General features: G+C 47.2%; 3 protein-coding genes across 3 annotated transcripts; all 3 read left to right on the forward strand.

Moving 5' to 3' along the window:
• Nucleotides 1-10,915: 10,915 nt before the first annotated feature.
• LOC101783958 (momilactone A synthase) lies at nucleotides 10,916-12,293 on the forward strand. The gene is made up of 3 exons (XM_004973329.3): nucleotides 10,916-11,071; nucleotides 11,155-11,238; nucleotides 11,348-12,293. The coding sequence occupies exons 1-3, from the start codon at nucleotides 11,040-11,042 to the stop codon at nucleotides 12,138-12,140; spliced, it is 909 nt and encodes a 302-aa protein (XP_004973386.1). The 5' UTR covers nucleotides 10,916-11,039; the 3' UTR covers nucleotides 12,141-12,293.
• Nucleotides 12,294-14,662: 2,369 nt separating this feature from the next.
• Nucleotides 14,663-16,092, forward strand: LOC101784365 (momilactone A synthase). Its single transcript, XM_004973330.3, has 3 exons — nucleotides 14,663-14,792; nucleotides 14,878-14,958; nucleotides 15,107-16,092. Exons 1-3 carry the CDS (start codon nucleotides 14,761-14,763, stop codon nucleotides 15,918-15,920), a joined length of 927 nt encoding a protein of 308 aa, XP_004973387.1. The 5' UTR covers nucleotides 14,663-14,760; the 3' UTR covers nucleotides 15,921-16,092.
• Nucleotides 16,093-17,923: 1,831 nt separating this feature from the next.
• LOC101784766 (momilactone A synthase) lies at nucleotides 17,924-19,298 on the forward strand. The gene is made up of 3 exons (XM_004973331.3): nucleotides 17,924-18,068; nucleotides 18,151-18,234; nucleotides 18,358-19,298. Exons 1-3 carry the CDS (start codon nucleotides 18,037-18,039, stop codon nucleotides 19,142-19,144), a joined length of 903 nt encoding a protein of 300 aa, XP_004973388.1. The 5' UTR covers nucleotides 17,924-18,036; the 3' UTR covers nucleotides 19,145-19,298.
• Nucleotides 19,299-21,773: the final 2,475 nt, after the last annotated feature.

Consider the following 21,773-nt stretch of genomic DNA (forward strand, 5'->3'; position numbering starts at 1 on the left):
CTATTTAAGCCCTAATTCATGTTTAACCCGTCATTTCATGCGCCAAACTCCCTCGAATTAATCCTAAATTTCACCACTTCATCCTCCAGAATACTTTCGCCGATCCATATCCAAATTTCCCAAAAATAATGTTTCTACCTACTTTCCGTTCACATTTTCTGTTCGGAGCTCACGGTTAAAAACCGATTTTCTTTTATTTATTTGTGTGCCCGTTTGTGTGTGCCGTTGATCGCAGATTGCCCGAGGAGGATCCCGAGGAGGAGTTTGACCGCGAGCCCGAGCTCGAGGACCAGCAGCACGAGCCGGAACTCCCGGAAGGCTTTGAAGACGGCAAGTCCAATCTCACCCTTTGATGCATATTTAACACCTAGTTTTTCAAACACAACCTATTGGCCTGTTTTACAAAATGCATATTATTTCATCGCAAGACCTGGTTGGATAGCCACCCCTTGATTGTTATGAACATTCCTTATTATCCTATGGTTGTCTCTAAATATGATTCGCTCTATTTGGTCGATAGCCACTGCTAGAATGCTTAGGAAATTACTACTCCAATACAATCACCACTACAATGATGTTTTTGGAAAATAAGCGTGTGTGTGTGTGTGTGTGCAAATGAGGAAAATGACTTTCTAGGTTCAGAGGAAAAAGGATGTGTAGACAGGATGGATGGGTATTCCTTGTGTGGGATGCTAGGATGTTGTGCTCGTACCTTAGTGGTTGAGCAATGTCGGGAGATATCCATCTTGTCATGGTTAAGGACCGAGTTGATGTGTCATCTTGCCTAATTCCACCATCGTGCAACCACTCGACCGTTGTATGGGCAACGCCTTAGCATAAATCCCACTAGCTGAACTGTTAGTCTTCAGGGGTGCTGGTGAGCAACGGGAGCCCATGGAAAAGGAATAAGATCTTGGTGACTTAGGTCCCGGTTACGGTCTCGTGGATGAGCCGTGAACCCCTTGGGTGCTTCCGTGAGGGCTAGCCAGTCTTAGCTAAGGTGGGTAATGGCTTTGTTAGGATCCGCACCGGCACTAAGGTGATCGTGCCGCGGTACCCTACTTGTGGGAAAAGTGTACAACCTCTACAGAGTTAAAACCTATCCGAGTAGCCGTGTCCACGGCATTGGACGAGTTACGGCTTGGTCACATAACTAGCACTTGGGCATGGATGGTGTGTGGGTGTGTGTGTGTGTGTGTGTGAGTTGAATTTTGGAAGAGTCCGGCAGTTGTGCCGTGCGCTATGGCGGACGGGGAGTCCGATAGCGATAAAAACTTGGATCCTTTGTGTAGGATCAACCCCACTCCTTGTTTCGGGTACCAAAGGAAAAGCTTTATGAAAACTTGTTTGAAAACGAGCCTATGCATGTGTTGAAAAATCTAGCTTTATTGCAAATAAACCCTAGCCTATCCTTATTATATCCTGTGCATATACTTGCTTGTATCCCCCTCCGTGGATGGGGTTGGACTTGTTGAGTACGTTCGTACTCACCCTTGCTTCGTTACTACAGAGGAAGACCCTGACTTCATCGCTGAAGACCTTGAGTAGAGGTTGTGTCCGCACCCGACGCTGCCTGTGGTGTTGGCCTTTCCAAGATGCTGCTGCTGCCGTGTAGTCCCGAGTGCTGTCTTTTGGCAGTCGCTTGGTTAGCCGCTGTTGTTTATTTACTTCTTATCGCTGCGTGGCTCTCACGCCCACTTCCTCGGGAGTTGTACGGTAACTGAATTATCTGTCGAATAAATGTGCTATCAGCCTCCTGGGACTGATATTTGTATCACATTTAGTATCTACTTATGTGAGGACGCTTCAGGTGGTATCAGAGCTGTCATTGGCTGTAGGACGCGACCTTATGACCGGATTAGCCCTTTTTGATGAAAATAAAAGATTTATAAAATTTCTGCCTACCTCTGCTCTATTGCAAAACTAATTTGTGCCCCGGATCTTTTCCAGATGGCCAAGGAAGGATGGGTCAACAGCCACTGCCTGGAGGAGCCTAGCTTTCCCAGATTGTTGTTCGCCTGCATGGACCGCCTTGGAATTTATGAGCGTCCGGAGTACACCAGCAGGGAGTACGAGGACCGCGGGACCCCTCGGTGTGAGATGATTATCTACATCGGGCGGAGTAGCCGCTACGCCGACATCCAGCCATGGAATGTGACTGCCACCGGCTTTCGGCACAAGGATACTTATCAAGTGGCAGCCCAGAAAGCCCTCCGTTTCCTGTGCCAGATCTATGAGAGGCACATTGGCTGCACTCCGATGAGGTTCTACCCGCCTGTCAAGAAGAACCGCCCGGTTTGGCTGGCCCGGGTAAGGACTTTGGAAGGACGTGGACAGCGCGAGGATGACTCCACCGTGCTGCACATGGCTGCCTACCCTCTCACCTTGGACGAGCTCTATGACGAGCAGGCTGCTAAGTTGAAGCAGCAGACTCGTAGGGCCGAGGACGCAGAGGTTATGGTGAGGAGGCTTCAGGTGAAGTTAGCTGCCGCCGAAGCTCGAGCCGCAGCCGCCCAAAGCAACGAGGCCATTGCCGTTGAGGCTCTCAAGGAGGCTGAGGATCGGCACTCCAAGGAACTGAAGGATGCCCACCTCACCATTCGTGCCAGGAGTAGGATGGTGGCCATCGAGGACGAAGAGGCCCCGATCCTTGAAGGAATTCCCATTGCCCCAGGGTCCAGTAAGCGGAAGAGCCCAGATGCCACCCCAGCGCCACCGTCCTCGGAAAGGAACTCCGAGGTGTCAGATGGAGAGGCACCCGGGACCCCTCCAGCGGGCGGGACTCTAAAAGATGAGGTGCTGGCCCTCCTCATCCCGTTAGAAGACCACTCAGCCCAGGGAGAAGACTCACCCCGCGAGTAGTATGCCCAGCCCAGAGTTGCCCAAGGAATGAAGTCGACATGGTCCGCAGTTTAGAGTCGTACCCCCTCCAGTTGTGTTGCTGTAACCGGTCGTGTAGTACGTGTTTTGGCCTTACCCCAGAAGTGTTGTAGCCCCCCCCAAAATAAATAAAATCGCTTGTGTTTGTTGCTTGTTAGTCTGTGTGTTTGTCGACAGGAGGTGGATTCTGTCTCTTCGAAAATACGAAATAACCACTTTAAAGATCACTAAAATCCAAATCCCACTCTCATAAAGTCTCACTCAATCCGCAGATGCCGCCCAAGCGTGCCACCAGGACTTCCCCAAGTCAGGGACATGCCACCCCCAGTGCAGAGAGGTAGCCAGAAAGGCAAGCACCGCCTCTGGTAGTACTCCTGGAGGAACAGGAAGTGAGCCAGCCAGAAGGAAGGGGAGAAAGCCAAGTGGGAACACAGCAGCCACCACCCCCACCAGTTATTGATCTGGTTCAAGTGATGAACAACCAGACCCTTCTACTGGAAGCTCTGGCCAACGCTGTTACCCGTCAGAGGCCCCACGGGCATAACATGAATGAGAAGCTGACGGACTTCCTCCGGACCAAGCCACCCACTTTTGGCGGGTCCGTCAACCCTCTGGACGCGGATGACTGGCTGCGCGTCATCCAGAGGAAGCTGGAGCCATTTGGTTGTGAGGGCAGGGACAAAGTTCTCTTGGCTGCCCACCAGCTCACTGGGACTGCCCTAGCATGGTGGGAGAACTACTGCTCTGCCACCCAGGATGCCTCCACTATCACCTGGGATGAGTTCATGACGGAATTCCGTCGCTACCATATCCCCGCAGCCACCATGAAGCGCAAGGCGGACGAGTTCCATGAACTCCGCCAAGGCAACAGGTCCGTGGAAGAGTACACCTTCCAGTTCATGGAGTTGGCCCGTTATGCTCCAGAGGAGGTGGACAAGGATGAGAAGAAGCAGGACATGTTCAAGAAAGGCTTGAACACGGAACTGAGGACCCTGCTCACTCCCTAGATCTACCCCGACTTCAACACCTTGATGAACATAGCCATCTTGACTGAGAGGGCCAAGGCAGAAGAGCGGAGGGACAACAAGCGTCGGTTCCTGGAGAACAAGACGCACCAGCAGGACCGATTCCAGAGGCCAAGGAGCTTCGGACACCCCTTGCCCAGATCCCAAGCTCCCATGCATTATCGGACCCAGTCCCAAGCACCCGGTTCGCACTAGACCGCTGCCCCGTTCAGGAGCCAGAACCCTGCCAAGGCCCCACAGAGCGGCGCCAGCCAAGTCACTGGCAACGGTAGGGCATGCTTCAACTGCAGAGAGCCAGGGCATTTCATCGCCAACTGCCCCTATGCCAGCAAGCCAGCAGCATCAGCCTTCTCCAACTCAGTAGCCGGGCCCAAGGCCGCATTGTCAGGAGCCAACCGTGTGCTAGTCCGCAGCAACAACAACCCCAGCAACAACAACAGCCAGCAGATGAGGCTGCCCCAGCAATCATTCGGACAAGCCCGCGTCAACCACATCGATGCGCAGGAGGCTCGCGAAGCTCAGGGCGTGGTACTCGGTGAGTTTCTAGTCAGCTCAGTCTTGGCAACAGTACTTTTTGATTCTGGAGCATCACATTCCTTCATATCCTCAAGTTTTGTGGAAGAACACCATATACCTACAGTACTACTAAAGTTACCCCTATTAACCCGGACTCCTGGAGCCGACATTCAGTGTCGACTAGGTTGTTCTCGGGTAAGGATCAATTTAAGTGGGGTAGAATTTCTAGCGGATCTAGTAGTACTTAAGTCTAAGGGGATAGATGTGATTCTTGGAATGGACTGGTTGAGCCTGCATGACGGTCATATAGGGTGTGCTGATAAGGTAGTACACCTGACCAATCGGGATGGTGTGCAAGTGACCTGCCACACCCGAGGAAGTGGTCCAGACCCCATGGTGTTTAGCATGGAGACCAAGACCATAGAAGAAGTCCCGGTAGTGAGTGAATACCCGGACATCTTTCCCGAGGAACTACCTGGAATGCCCCCAGATAGGGACATAGAATTCGTAATTGACCTTGTCCCTGGAACCTCCCCTATAGCCAAGAGACCCTATAGGATGGCAGCCTCAGAGTTAGCCGAACTGAAGAAACAGTTGGGAAAATTGCAGCAGAGTGGCTTTATCAGGCCCAGCTCATCCCCGTGGGGAGCCCCCGTACTTTTTGTCAAGAAGAAAGACAGGAGTATGAGGATGTGCGTAGATTATCGCGCACTAAATGAAGTCACCATTAAGAACAAGTACCTTCTCCCCAGGATAGATGACCTATTCGACCAGCTAAAAGGAGCCAAGTATTTCTCCAAGATAGATCTAAGATCAGGGTACCATCAGCTCAAGATCAAGGAGAGCGACATCCCGAAGACGGCCTTTGTCACCCGTTATGGTCAATTTGAGTTTACAGTGATGTCCTTTGGATTGACCAATGCACCTGCTTATTTTATGAACCTCATGAACAAGGTGTTTATGGACGAGTTAGATAAGTTTGTCGTAGTCTTTATTGATGACATACTTATTTACTCCAAGAGTGTTCAGGAGCATGAACAACACATACGGGTGGTGTTAGAAAAATTGAGAGCCCACCGACTCTATGCTAAATTCAGCAAGTGCGAATTTTGGCTTGAGAAAGTGGCATTCCTTGGTCATATCTTGACCGCGGAAGGAGTAGCAGTTGATCCTGAGAAGGTTGAGGCCGTCTCCAACTGGCAGCAACCCACCAATGTTAGTGAGATCAGGAGTTTTCTGGGTTTAGCTGGGTATTATCGGAGGTTTATCGAGGGATTCTCCAAGATAGCCCGGCCCATGACAGAGTTGCTCAGGAAGGATAAGAAGTTCACCTGGACCGAGTCATGTGAGCGGAGCTTCCAAGAGCTGAAGAAGAGATTGACGACAGCCCCAGTATTAACCTTACCAGATATCCAGCGGGACTTCGTCATCTACTGCGATGCATCCCGACAAGGATTAGGATGTGTCCTCATGCAGGATGGGAAGGTTGTGGCATATGCTTCCGACAACTTAAGCCCCATGAGCAGAACTACCCAACCCATGACTTAGAGTTTGCAGCCGTAGTGCATGCCCTCAAGATCTGGAGACATTATCTGATTCGGAATAAGTGTGAAATCTACACCGACAATAAGAGCCTAAAATACATTTTCACCCAGCCCGATCTGAATTTAAGGCAAAGGAGGTGGTTAGAACTGGTAAAGGAATACAACCTAGAAATCCATTACCACCCCGGCAAAGCTAATGTTGTAGCTGATGCCTTAAGCAGAAAATCCTATGGACAAACCGGACCCGAGAATGCCCGTCTACAAGAGGAAATGGCCCAGTTGAATGTGCACATCATTCCCCAGAATTCTAGCCGCAAGCTAAGTGTCCAGCCCACCTTGGAGGATAAAATCCGAGAAGCCCAGGGTTCAGACCAAGACTTAGTGAAAATCCGCAAGCAAACCGGAGAAAATAAAGCCCCGGATTTCAGGGGAACCTTGTGGTACAAGGACAGAATTTGTGTTCCCAAGGACGGAGAGTTCAGGCAGACCATCATGGATGAAGCCCATAACTCGGCATACTCCATTCACCCCGGATCCACCAAAATGTATATGGACTTAAAGCAGAGATACTGGTGGAATGGAATGAAGGCGGACATAGCCCATTTTGTCGCCCATTTTGATACTTGCCAAAGGGTCAAGGCCGAGCACCAGAAGCCAGCCGACTTGCTGCAACCCTTGCCTATCCCGGTTTGGAAGTGGGATGAGATTGGCATGGATTTTGTGGTAGGCTTGCCCAGGACTCAGAAGGGAAATGACTCCATATGGGTAATAGTGGACCGACTCACCAAGGTCGCTCACTACCTACCCGTATGGACCACATACGGTGGAGAAAGACTAGCTCGACTCTACGTCGACAATATAGTGAAGCTACACGGTGTGCCCAGCCAAATCGTCTCGGATAGAGGAACTCAGTTCACCTCTAGATTTTGGAGGAGTTTGCATAAAGCCATGGGTACCAAATTGGATTTTAGTTCAGCTTATCACCCCCAGACCGATGGCCAAACAGAGAGGGTAAATCAAATTATGGAAGATATGTTGAGAGCGTGTGTCCTAACCTATGGCAAGGATTGGGAACAAAGTTTACCCTATGCAGAGTTCTCATACAACAATAGCTATCAAGCCAGCCTAGGCATGTCACCATTTGAGGCCCTTTATGATAGAAAGTGTCGGACCCCTTTGATGTGGTCAGAAGTGGGAGAATGCTCCCTAGTCGGACCAGCTTTCATCAAGACTAGTCTCATGTCGTGCTGTATACATATACTAGGTCCTCAAGAGTAGTAGTTTTGATTTCCTAGGTTCATGTATTTCAGTCGACCTTAACTCCAGCAACATTGCTATATATGATTTCTTTTAGTAATGTGACATAGATTTAAGAAAAAGAGAAGAAAGTGGATCTTCTTGGTGAAATCATATCCATCATTTGATTTACTAGTTCATCGTGCTCGCGCACGGGCTAATATTTTTAAAAGTTATTGTATTTAAAAATTATTTAGAAATTAAAATTCTGGATAATAATCAAAATTGTTTACCTACTACTCTCTCAATTTTTAAATACTTCAACATAATACTTATATAGATGCGTAAGTTGTGATTGATTTTTAATTAGTAATTAAGCTATACATTTTTTTCATTCACATTCACACTTTTTTTATTTTGTATTGCACCTCCATACATGGCGTTTAGCATGAAAATCAATATTTTTCATCACTTCCTCCTATACATGTATAAATGGTCTACATGGTGACATTCATCATGTGTATATACCTTAGCTTAGTATTTATTTATTAACAATGATATAAATAGGTAATTTAGAATCATATATTACTTTACTTTTGAATATTTGTATATGATGCACATGAAGGTAATTAAATTAAGATTTAGATATTTACTTTAGGTTATTTTTAATAACGACATACGTGGGTAACTTAGATACAAATTTAGAATGACATTTTAAGTTATGCTTTATAATGATATGCATGAATAAATTGGATGAAGATTATGGAATTACTTTAGACTTTTTTTATAATGACAGAGCTTCGTAATTTAGATATAGGTTTAGAGTTTATTTTAGAATATTTTCAAAATGATACTGGTGAGTAACTTTTTAGAAAATATAATAGACCAATGACTATGATTATTAGAGTTTACATGATTGATGTTTGGTGTTTCTGATTTTCATGAGAATTTTTAGAATTTATATTTTTTTTCTAGCGTGTCTTATGAGATTTAATGTGGAGTGTCCAATGGAAAACAAATGAGGCCACATTGCTACAAAACTATTACCTTAAGCTACATCTCATTTGTTAAATATTTAAACACAATACTCATATAGATATATACTTATTATCTTCATCTAATTGTGATAGATTTTAGTTAGTAATTAGTCTATAATATTTTCATCCACATTTATAATCTTCAACTTTTAACTTTGCATTGCAGGTTGCATTTTAATTTATTTAATGGATCCAAGTTTGAGCTATAATTTTAACATAGAAATCAATATTCTCATCACTTCCTCTATATCTTTATAAATGGTGACGCACATTTTATACCTTAATTATTATATCATATACCAATAGTGTAGGAAATAGACGATTTAGAACCGTATATTAGTGTATATTTTAACTAATGTGATTTGCATTCAAATGTATGGTTACCTCATGTTATTTTTAATAATGACATATATACGTGGTCAATATAGATGCAAATTTAAGGGGTTACTTTAAGTTATTTTTTGAGTATTAGTGGTCAGTAATTTAGTTACAAATTTAGTGGATTATTTTAAATATTATTTATAATGGCATAAGTGGGTTTGATGAAGATCAGGATGTTACTCAAGTTTATTTTATATAATGGTAGATGTGGGTAATTTAGATACAGATTTAGAGGGTTAGGTGGGTAATTTTTTAGAAAACATAATAGATCCTATGATGATTTGAGTTCCAGATTGATGGCCAGATGTTTTGCTTCTTTGTGTGAATTTTTAGGATTTCTCTCTTTTTCTAGAGTGTCCACCTAAGATCCTAGGTGGCTTCACCTGGAGATCTCAGAAGGAGTCTCCAATTAGTAATAGTAAGATTATGATAGAGACAACTTATGTAATAATTAGTTGACTTAGGATGAACAATACCATAATATTACCCATTTTGGCGAGCTGTATCAAATTGTATTTCTGTGATTTGGAAACTTTGATGTATAGGAAGTAGACTCGGAGAAAAGGGGATTTTGGGATTTGAGGTTAGAGGGAGTATTTTTCCATAGTACAATCTTATTCTTTAGCAAAATCAAGACCATTTTCTAGCGGCAACCAGGACGTCCAGATTAGACAGGCGGTGGTAGGTCGTGCAGTAGTGTCGTGAAGTGACAATTTTCGCCGACGATGTACTATCCTGGTGAGATGAGATACAAATAACTTCATTGACAATTGGGAAATAAACAATAACTTGGGGTTACCTTGGAACCCCGATTGCGAATATCGTCACGAGTCACGACTCACAAGTAGAACACGGGACGCACCCTTTTGCCTCTTTTTAGCTTTGGTGGCAAGCACGACTGCTAGATGCAGAGGCCTTCTTTTATGGTGATAAATTGCCTACTTAACTCAGTGGTTAGAGTATTGCCATTAGGGTTTAGACGTCGTAGGTGTAGGAGTCCAAATGAAATCTATTGGGCCTTTATTGGACCCTTAGGGAATCGCCGGCCCGAACTATCAGCCTGCTAACATTTACTCTGGCACATTAAACTCGCGAACTACTTGTTTGCTCATTAGTGTATGGAGCCAAGCTAGTCCTGAGCCGAACGAACTAATGAGTCCCGAGTTTTTTTGTCCAACTCTACACGTGATGTGACCTTTTTTCGATAAGGGAAGATTTTATTAAGGGCTACGCTAAGGACTCCAGTTACCTCCTAGGAGGTAAGATCTCAATTGAATCTGAGCTACAAGATTTTTAAGGATAAATCAATTTAAAATATATAAAAAAATAGTAAAATCTTGCATGCATGCACGTAGATCTACACATCATGGATGATTCTTCAGGTATATCATTTATCCATGGTCGACATGAACCATCTATTTTCTAGTGGTGTGTATATATATGTATCCTTTTTTATCAATGGAATCAATACGTGATCATCTATTTCTCTCATGATTTCAAGATTGACAAGAAATTAGCAGAACCTGTGCAGTTGAATGTCATGATATTGATCAATTTATCAATCACAGAATTATAAAGCGACATGAATTCCCTTCATACATCATGTTACGATTACATTCAATTTTTTTGTAAGTAGTCACACCTTCATGTTACGATTACATTCATTGTTTTATGTCAAAATAAAAAGAATGTGACAGGGAAATTTATTTTTTAATACGAACAGCTGGGGCCATAATCACGTACAGAGGGAAGAAATGTAGCAGCTTCACGTTCTTCTTTCTGTTGTCATTTTTACCGGTTGGTAAATCACGGGTGGGAAAAAACAACACAGCAGTTGTCATGTTCTCTCTTTGTTTTTTTTTTAAAACGTACAGATGGTCATTATCACGTCAGGGAAAAAACAGATCTAATCGCATGGCAGTTAGATCCAGTTCAGATATTTTTCTATTTTTCGATTTAAAAAATACATATAATAAAAATCAAACCTATTACTCCTTAGTAATAGTAATATGTCATTAGATCAACGGTCCACGATCAACTTTTTATTAATCAAGATGGAGACGTGACGGACCTGGCTATACGGCTGTTGGACCATCCATCACCAAGCAGATTATTCAACAGAGAAACTGTAGAGCACCTCACTCCTTGACCATTGACTTTATTAACGTCAAGAGGGTTTCCATCATTCTTCCAAGTTCCAAAGCACGTGAAATACTAACGACGACCGCTGAGAAGGGGATGCGAGTGTGACATCGCCCAAGGTGACTCGGAACGGGACACCAAAACCTGCACTCTAACTGACCTTCTTAAAAAGGCCCCCGCGAGGTACTGCAATCAACCAGCTGGATCGTCGAGACGAACCTCAGCTTTCTGCTTGGTAGGATTGTATCTGCGCATCAGCAAATAAGCGAGTGGGCATCATGTTCGTCAGAGCACTGCAATTGATTGCCAGGTAGCCGGGGTCAGAATTTGGTTACTTTTGATTGATGTTCGCTAGAACCTCTAAAATACTTGAATGGATTCCCTGTCTTGCAGGGAGAAGAAGAGCGGGATCGTTGCTCCAGGATCCTTGGGCTTCGTCAATGCCTTCTCCTCGGCTTCGGCCTCTCAGAGCCAGAGGTTCACTCTCGTGCACAACCTTCCTGTGCCAGTGCCAGTAGTGCTCTTTGATTTCTTAATCGTTCCTGGCTAACGGAGCAGCCCTCTTTACTGTGGGATTGGTTTGTAGGCTGGCCGGAAAGGTCGCCGTCATTACCGGGGGCGCGAGCGGCATTGGCAAGGCGACCGCCACCGAGTTCGTCAAGAACGGCGCCAAGGTCGTGATCGCCGACGTCCAGGACGACCTCGGCCACGCCGTTGCCGCGGAGCTCGGCCCGGACGCGGCGTGCTACACCCGCTGCGACGTCACCGACGAGGCGCAGGTCGCCGCGGCCGTGGACCTCGCGGTGGCCCGCCACGGGCAGCTCGACGTCATGTTCAACAACGCCGGCATCGGGGGCAACCCCGTGCCACCACCGCTCGGCGCCACGGACCTCGCCGACTTCGACCAGGTGATGGCGACCAACGCCCGGGGCGTGCTGGCCGGGATCAAGCACGCCGCGCGCGTCATGGTCCCGCGCCGCAGCGGCAGCATCATCTGCACCTCGAGCGTCGCGGGCGTGGTGGGCCTTGGCAGTATGGGCAACCTCGCGTACAGCACCTCGAAGGCGGCGGTCCTGGGCATGGTGCGCACCGTGGCGGCGGAGATGGCGCGCTCCGGGGTGCGCGTGAACGCCATCTCTCCCGGCGCTATCCCGACGCCGCTGGCGTTGAAAACCTTCGCCGTGTGGTTCCCCGGGAAGAGCGCCGAGGAGGTTCGGCGGATCATTGAGGAAGAAGTGAACCTGATGGACGGGGTGGTGCTGGAGGAGGAGGACATCGCGAGGGCGGCGCTGTACCTGGCGTCCGACGAGGCCAAGTACGTGAGCGGGCACAACCTCATCGTTGACGGCGGTTTTGCGGTGACCGGAAGCGCCAAATGAAAGTACCAGCTCCAGCACGCCGACGGAGTGATTTAGTGGGCTATTTTCAGAACATAAACTGTGTTTTTTACTTCCTGTGCACACGAGAACTGTCTAACGCTCATTCTGCGTTGGTGTGATCCACGAAAATAATAGAACGTTGCTTTCCTAACATCTTCCACGTGTCGGAATTTTTTAGCCTACCAACTTCTTTACATGAGCTCATCGTGTTAGACCTCCCTCCGTGCACTAGCTCAAAGATTATCCACCTCATATAAGAGCAACCGCAATGTTGTGAAAACACGATGCCCCATTTTTCTCTCTCCTGTTTGGAGCATCGCTTTTTCCACCGTGACTACCGATTTCTCTCTCCTGTTTGGAGCATCGCTTTTTCCACCGTGACTACCGATGCCCAGTTGCAAAAAGTCAGCAACTGGAAATGTATAGTCCTCGATGCCTATTCTCCTTGATCAATAAAATAACATTCTTCAGTCACATGCCGTTGTCCGATTGCGGCCACATCAACGACAGATGGCGAAGCGGTGGCCGGTGGTTGAAATGAGAGGGAGTATTTTATTCGCGGGTAGGGTTCACATTGTTTCGGCGCACACTGCGATGAAAATAAGTTAAAGCATCATAGTTGTGTGCAGTATGAAATGATGTTTCAAGCCTCGGCTACACTGCTATGCTCTAAGAGATAGTAAAAAGTTTACCTCTCCAATAATTTGTCTAGCACATTGTTCAAAGTATTTTAGGTCTAACAACATATCTCCCATCAATAAAGGGTCCAACCCACTTTCTCTCTATTAGCTAGCTCTTGAAAAAGAAATATTACACTCTCTCTCCTCATATTTTCTCTCTTCCATGCAAGCAAAGTGATAAGGTAGATTCCTATAAGCTAGCTGAATCCTATAAGCTAGCTGAATTGGTATTGTTGGAGGAGCCCTTCTGAACATGTGAAAAGGAACACAGAATAATGTTCAGCCATGTAACTGTGTACTAACTCATGGAAGGTCCAAAACTGCCTAAAACGGACAACGGGGGATGACAGCCTGAACACTATTGAAGCTCGGCCGCGCTCTCGGTTGCCAACTGCAGTGACGGGGCAACGGTTAGTGTAGCAGCGGCACTGCTCCCATGCGCACAGTGTGCTCTATCTTTCTGCCGTCATTGCCCTCGTGCGCGTCGTGGTGATTTGGGCATTGCAGTTGGATGTGTCACCGCGCCAATACGTGCCTTGAAATCAACCAAATGTCCGAGATTGTTAGGTGGATTTGTACGCATTCAGCTCACCCAAAGTCCAAACCATGTGAAACAAGGACAGTGACGGCTGAGAACGTTGAGGAGTTTGGGGGTGAACTAATGAAAATCGTGTTTACTAATGTTGGGAGTAGAGCGGGGCAGATGCGAAAAATTGTTTGTCCATAGTATTTTTCTTAATAAGCTTTTTATATGAATATACATTATAATTGAACTATACTGTCCCGTACCGTACTGCTTAATAAATTCTCAACTGTCAGTAATTTTGATTTTTTTTATAGGTGTTCCAATTACTAACTCTTCTTTCAAAGCGTTCCCCTACCACCACACCCGTGGGATGGCCAAAAAAAAAAATCATGTGCATGGTTAGACTATTGAGCACTGAATTAATCAGTGTTACTCTCCCACCCATGAATAGGTGTCTGAACTGAGCAGCCCAGCTGGTAATGTCGTTATGGTGGAATCTATCCGTTCGAGACCTCGACTCGGTACTATTTCTCATATTTTTCTAGATTTATTTTAGAATTTAACCATACGTTGTTCTTTCAGTGGTAGATGACGTGCCCGTCGACAGCGAGACTCCAGAGGAGGTTTCGTCAATCTCAAGGATCTGCTGGCTCAGTCTCTCAGAGGAGCTCATAGGGGTAGAATTGTGTGCATGTATTCATAAAGTTGAGCATGCGAGTGTTTATATGAACGTGTATGTTAGTATTGTGTTTTGCCAAAAAAAAAGTGTTTACCTTTCCAACTATGAAGTACTTTCTCAGAAAACTCCTTTACCCGTTTCCAATCAGTATTCGACATATTCCTTTAGCTTTGGTGGCGAGCACAATTATTGCTAGATACAGAGGCCACTAAGGTTTGGACGTTAGGTCTTTCAGTTGAGGCGTAGCAAGCACAAAAAGGTCCTATTAGGCCTTGGCTGGGTCCTTAGTGAACGAACTAACGAGTTACGAGCTTTATCCAATCCTAAATATGACTAGACTACGGCCTGGGCCGTCCATCACCAAGTATTATTATTCAACAGAGAAACTGAGAGCATCTGGAAGGGTGACCGTACGTCGTCTCACACCGTGGTGCCGCAAACATCTCAGTCGTTGACCATTGACACTGAGGGTTTCCATCGTTCTTTCAAAGCACGTGAAAATACTAGCAAGTAGTAACAACGACCGCTGAGAAGGGGAATGCTGACTGCTGTGCTGAGTGACATGGCACACAACGACTCAGAACGGGACACCAAAAACCCAGCACCCTAACTAACCTTCATAAGAAGGCTCGCCACGCGGAGCTGCAATTAAACCAGCCGAATCGTCAAGACGAAGATCATCTTGCTGCCTGTTTGTAGGATTGTATATTCTCAACGAATAAGCGAGTGGGCACCATGTTCGTCAGAGCCTTGCAATTGATTGTCAGGTAGCTGGGGTTACAGTTTGGTTAATTTTGATTGATATTTACGAGAAGCTCTAAAACATTTGAATGGATTTCGTGTGTCTTGCAGTAAGAAGAGCGGGGTCATTGCGCCAGGATCCTTGGGCTTCGTCAATGCCTTCTCCTCGGCTTCGGCCTCTCAGAGTCAGAGGTTCACTCTCGTGGCACAACCTTCATCTAGCTGCTAGTGCTCTCTGGCACCTCGTTGATGGAATTGAATTGGCCTGTGCGGAGCTTCGATTTCTTATTCGTTCACGACTGACAGAGGAGCCTTTTTGTTGTGCGGGGTTGGTTTGTAGGCTGGCCGGAAAGGTCGCCGTCATCACCGGGGGCGCGAGCGGCATCGGCAAAGCGACCGCCGCCGAGTTCGTCAGGAACGGCGCCAAGGTCGTCATCGCCGACGTCCAGGACGACCTCGGCCACGCCGTCGCCGCGGAGCTCGGCCCGGCCGCGGCGTGCTACACCCGCTGCGACGTCTCCGACGAGGCGCAGGTCGCCGCGGCCGTGGACCTCGCGGTGGCCCGCCACGGGCAGCTCGACGTCATGTTCAACAACGCCGGCATCGGGGGCAACCCCCTGCGGCCGCCGCTCGGTGCCGCGGACCTCGCCGACTTCGACCGGGTGATGGCGACGAATGCTCGGGGCGTTATGGCCGGGCTCAAGCACGCCGCGCGCGTCATGGTCCCGCGCCGCCGCGGCTGCATCATCTGCACCTCGAGCGTCGCCGGCGTGGTGGGCACCGCGATGAACCCCGCGTACAGCGCCTCGAAGGCGGCGATCCTGGGCCTGGTGCGCGCCGTGGCGGCGGAGATGGCGCGCTCCGGGGTGCGCGTTAACGCCATCTCTCCTGCTGGCGTCCCAACGCCTGCGGCAATGGAAATCTTCTCCTTGTGGTTCCCCGGGAAGAGCGTCGAGGAGATAAGGCGGATCATTGAGGTAGACATGAACGTGATGGATGGGACGGTACTAGAGGCGGAGGATATCGCGAGGGCGGCTATGTACCTAGCGTCCGACGAGGCCAAGTACGTGAGCGGGCACAACCTCGTCGTCGACGGCGGTTTGACGGTGAGCAGAAGCGTCGGAAATGTCAGCGCCAGCACGGCGAGGGAGTGAGGGGAGAAAGGGGCAGATTCTTTTTTTTTTAGACTAAGAGCGGGCAGATTTCGTGACCTATTCACGGAATAAACTGTGTTCTTGACTTCTTATGCACAAGAGAACAGTTCAGCACTCATTCAGTGTTTAACAACGGTGCGATCAACGGAAATAAATACTATGTTTTCTTTTCCTAATAGGCCAATACCCATGCGTCACTACGGGCTCAAAAATCCATTTCAAACTAAATGTCTCATATATGTTCTTTGTGGTTTTGTGATTGAGAATTGAGGTCACATATACAAACTATAATATGATTTATACGTCTTGATGCAAGATCAGGATCCTCTACCAACTTACACATGCAATAGCAAGGCAAGCCAAAGGCCTTTTCTGAAACTCTGCATCTGCATATGGCATCATGAAAGAAAGAAAATGGAAAAAAAATGCAGCTTTCATGGGGCAATTGAAATAAGTTGGGTTAAAGCCAGAAGGCCAGCAAAACTGTATAAGTGCTCAACATAAATAAATTCATTAGATCTAGGATAGAAGGTCATAATGCAAGCATGATCTATGTAAAAAAAGCTAATGGGCAAATGAATCCTATAGTAAGTAAAATTCTTTTGCACCACATATTTTTGAGAAAAAAATGCAGAAGAATGAGAACACAAAATTTCTAGATCCAAACAAACGTGTAGAGATTCTTCAGATATGTCATCACCACTGGGCATATTTCCTCGTGATGTAAGAGAAGAACAAGGAAAAACTAAAAATAAGGAAAACGAAGAAAAAGGAGAAAACAGCACATTGCATATTCATATTTCCTCGTGGACGTTAGCTCAGGCATCCGCGGCAGAATGCCATCCTGTTGGATGTGTCACCGCGCAAACACATGCCTTGATGAGTCAAAATAGTCCAATCTCGATGGTTGCTGGGTGGACTTTCAGTTTGTTCAAAGTTCAAACCATGTGAAACCTGAACAGCGACTGCGGAGAACATTGTGGACTTTAGGATAACAAAAATCATGTTTACTACAGAGACTCGCAGTTCAGAGGTAGATGCCAAGAATTTTTATTGCCAGCATTCTTTTAGTAAGCTTTTGTATACGAAAACGAGATAACCAAGATACACTAGTCTCATGCCGTATTGCATATCAGGTACTCAATAGTCAGTAGTTTTGATTATTTCAGTCGACCTTAGAGAGTTTCAACACTGACTCCAGCGAAGTGCTGCTCTGGTGTCATATGCATTAATTAAATGATTGCTATGTATGATTTTTTTTTTAGTAGCATGGCATAGGGTTGAGGAAAAAAAGAGAAGAAATGGGATCTTCATGTTGAAAATTGTGTTCATGATTTGGTTTATTGCCATAGACACAACTCATGTAATAATTAGTTGACTTACGGTTAACAATACCATTATACTATCCTTCTGGCGAGTTGTATCAATTTTATTTCTATGACACAAAAACTTTGATGTGGCATGATACAATATATAGAAAGTAGGCTTAGCGAAAAAGGGATTTGGGGGTTTGAGGTTAGAGGGAGGCCTAGGACGGTTAGATCAAACCGGCGATGTAGGCCGTGCAGTAGTGTCGTGAGGTGACAAGTATCGCGACCATCTTACACGGGCTTATAGATTTATACAACTTTGGATCCCTGATTAGGAGTATAATTCCTACGTCCTATATGGTATTTCTTTTATATAAGCATCAAGTACAATTGGGTGCCTAAACCTATTTAAAATGAATACGGAATCCGGATTAGGCCTAAACTACGATCATAGGTTAACAAAAGCTGAATTTGCTGAGGGTATCGCCCTCACAATGGATAGCATGGATCTTAAATACTGGAAGTTTATAAGAAAAGAAAAACCATGTGGAAGTTATCTAGGTTTGACTCTGAGGTTAGGAGGGCTTTCCATCATTATTCCAATGCACGTGAAACACTAACAAACGACCGCTGAGAAGGAGCATGCTGACTGCTGAGTGACATGGCACAACAACTCGGAACGGGACGCCAAAACCCCAGCACCAAAACTAACCTTCTTAAGAAGGCTCGCCACCATCTAGAGGCGAAGATCAGCTTGCTGCCTGTTTGTAGGATTGTATCTTCTCAACGATAAGCTAGTGGGCACCATGTTCGTCAGAGCCTTGCGATCGATTGTCAGGTAGCCGGTGTCAGAGTTTGATTAATTTTGATTGATGTTTACGAGAAGCTCTAAAACATTGAATGGATTCCGTGTCTTGCAGGGAGAAGAAGAACGGGGTCATTGCGCCAGGATCCTTGGGCTTCGTCAATGCCTTCTCCTCGGCTTCGGCCTCTCAGAGTCAGAGGTTCACTCTCGCGCACAACCTTCATTGAATCGCTCTAGTCATCTGTGGGACATCTTTGATGGTGTCCTGTGCTCTTTAATTTCTTAATCGTTCATTACTAACGGAGGATTATTTTGTTTTTAGGCTGGCTGGAAAGGTCGCCGTCATCACCGGGGGCGCGAGTGGCATCGGCAAGGCGACCGCCGTCGAATTTGTCAGGAACGGCGCCAAGGTCATCATCGCCGACGTCCAGGACGACCTCGGCCATGCCGTCGCCACGGAGCTCGGCCCAGGAGCGGCGTGCTACACCCGCTGCGACGTCTCCGACGAGGCGCAGGTCGCCGCGGCCGTGGACCTCGCGGTTGCCCGCCACGGTCAGCTCGACGTCATGTTCAACAACGCCGGCATCGGAGGGAACCCTGTGCGGCCACCGCTCGGCGCCGTGGACATCGCGGACTTCGACCGGGTGATGGCGACCAACGCCCGGGGCGTCCTGGCCGGCCTTAAGCACGCCGCCCGCGTCATGGTCCCGCGCCGCCGCGGCAGCATCATCTGCACGGCGAGCACCGCCGGCGTGGTGGGCACCGTCGTCAACCCCTCGTACAGCGCCTCGAAGGCGGCGGTCCTGGGCCTGGTGCGCGCCATGGCGGCGGAGATGGCGCGCTCCGGGGTTCGCGTCAACGCCATCTCCCCCGGCGCCGTCGCGACGCCGCTGGCGATGGAAACCTTCGGCTCGTGGTTCCCCGGGAAGAGCGCCGAGGAGATCCGGCGGATCATTGAGGTAGACGTGAGCTCGATGGACGGGACGGTGCTGGAGCCGGAGGACATCGCGAGGGCGGCGCTGTACCTGGCTTCCGACGAGGCCAAGTACGTCAGCGGGCACAACCTCATCGTCGACGGCGGTTACGCGGTGAGCAGAACCGCCAAATAGAAGTACCTGCTCCAGCACACCGACGGAGTGATGGATTTCGTGGGCTATTTTTCCGAATATCAGCTGTGTTTTACTTCTTGTGCACGTGAGAACCGTCCAGCGCTCATTATGCGTTGGTGTGATCCATGAAAATAATGGGATGTTCGTTTCTTAACACCTTCCACGATTCCACCGAGTAGATTATATCCAAATTTTTGAGGTTACCAACTTCTTTTACATGATGAATTCATGGTGCGGTAGGAATTTATGCCTTAGCAGTCAAATCCCTGCCGTCCTGGTCCTGATATAGCACCTGAGATCGATTGCTTAATGATCATCGGTGCCATCCTGTTGCAACTCTCCCACTTATTAACCTGAGTGGTGTCAGCATTAGCACCAGTGGGAGTAGGAGGCTTGTCCTAATGCAAAGCCATATCATACTCAGTGAACCCAAGTGTGGGGAAGTTGGTGCCATTTAGTGGTTCGATGGAGCACAGGTAGGTGGTCACATTGCTCACTGAAAATTATAGAAAAATCATATTTCAGTAAATACACAATAAAGATGCACATAAAAGCATAAAAATAACCTTACGATGGTCCAATTAAAATCATGCAATAAATTTTAATTTGTATCACCGATGGGTAGAAAACAAACGAAATTTATCATTAAACTCATAATTAAAACAACGATGGTCAAAATTAATTATGAGTGTATTCTAACTAAGCTTCTCGATGGTTCCACTTAATTAGAGAGCATCTTAATTGCATACTGGTGGAAAACATAATTTTTAGTGTAATTACGCAAGAAACAGTAATTAAACTAATTAAATAACTCATGGAAACAATAATTAATAGAAATAGTGAAGAATAAATATAAAACTTAAAAATGGACTCGAAACCTCAAAAGAAGTCCAAAGACTAAAACAGCCTGCAGCGGCCCAACGTCCACGCGCAGTAACTCCTCGCGCGGCCCGAGACAGCCCAGCTAACAGCCTAGCCTGCATCTTAGGGCCTGTTCGCTTCAGCTTATTCAGTCGGCTTATCAGCCACTAAACAGTATTTTCCTCTCACAACAAATCAGCCGTTTCGGCTTTTCAGCCGGCTTATAAGCTGAAGCGAACAGGCCCTAAACCGCTGAATCGATCGGACGGTCGGGAAGGTTTTTCACCCGCATAAAAGCTGGCCAGCCGGCAAGCAAATTCTAATCCCCTTTCTCACTCTCAGGGTCTATTTGGTTTGACTTCTAAAGTGCTGTGGCTGCCGCAAAAAGTAGAAAGCTAACCAAAGGGTGCACTCCTAGCGCGGTACTTCAACAAAAAGCAGCTTCGTGCGACGTTGTATTCCCACAGCACCTCTTACCCGGCTTTCACCGGCTGCGAAGGATTGGTTTTACACCAAATTACCCACCTGCCACTCTTTACAACTTACCGGTTCGATATTTTCCATCGCTCTCCTCTCTTTCTCTGGTCCAGAACCATCGCTCTCCTCTATCCACAACCGCAGGCCGCGCTAGGGTTAGCGCACAGGCCGGCGGCGGCGCTTCCTGCTTCGTCATCGGCGACGGTAGGCGCTCCTCCCTGGCAAGAGCGCATCCTGCCCTCTCTTCCTCTCCTAGGGCCGCCACCCTTTCTTCGTCGCAGCAGGCCGCCGCCACCCTGTCCGTCACAACGGGTCGGCGGCGGCAGCGGGACGCCCCTGCCCTGTCGCCGTTGCCAGCGGGACGCCCCTGCCCTGTCGCCGTTGCCAACGGGATGCCGCTGCCCTGTCTTCGTCGCAGCGGGGGCCCGCCACCCTCTCTCCGTCGCAGTAGGCCACCGCCTCCAGCGGGACGCCGCCGACCTCTGTCCTGGGGCCGTGCTGGTGGCCGCCCCTTTCGTCTCCTCCCCGGAGTAAGCTGTAGGAGCTGGCGTGACGCAAATCCGTGGCTGGCAGCTCCGGATCTACAAGCACTCGAGTGGACGGGATTCCGTGAGTCAGGATTCGAGGTGAGTCTCTAGGAGCTCGAGCTCAAGTATACTGAATTCCCTGTTGTGCTCTGTGCTGTCCGTTAGATACATGTAGGTAGCCATTATTAATTCATGGAGTATATTGAGAAAACAAACACATGGCTTGTTCATTCGAGTAGTAAATTGGCTCGTGCACATTTAGGTTTTATAAACTGTGTTCTGTGAAATATACTTGTGGAAGTAGCTCATCTAAAAATAACTATTGTGCATATTATTAGGTAGGGTGAATACCATCAAAGATCTGGGGTATTATAACTTCCTTTGTGCCAGACTAGATATATCATGGATGAATTGAAGGACAAGAGTATAGAGATAGACACTTGTTCTTGGGTCGTAGTCATGTTATGGTAACTGAATTGAATCAAAGTTTTTTTTTCTTCATTCAAGAATGGTTGATAAGGCAGATTGGTGTGATGCCAATGTGAGGTATTTTATTGATATCTGCAAAGGAGAGATAGAAGCTGGGAATAGGCCGTTGGGATTTTTCAATAGGACTGGTTGGAAAAATGTTATATCTGCATGAAGAAAAAACTGGTCAAAAGCTAACAAAGAAACAACTCAAGAACAAGTGGGACAATATGAAAAAGGAATATACATGGTTCATGGAGTTGAAGAATAGTGCAACTGGGCTTGGATGGAATGAG

The sequence above is a fragment of the Setaria italica genome, chromosome VI (assembly GCF_000263155.2).
Source record: "Setaria italica strain Yugu1 chromosome VI, Setaria_italica_v2.0, whole genome shotgun sequence".
Classification (NCBI taxonomy): domain Eukaryota; kingdom Viridiplantae; phylum Streptophyta; class Magnoliopsida; order Poales; family Poaceae; genus Setaria; species Setaria italica.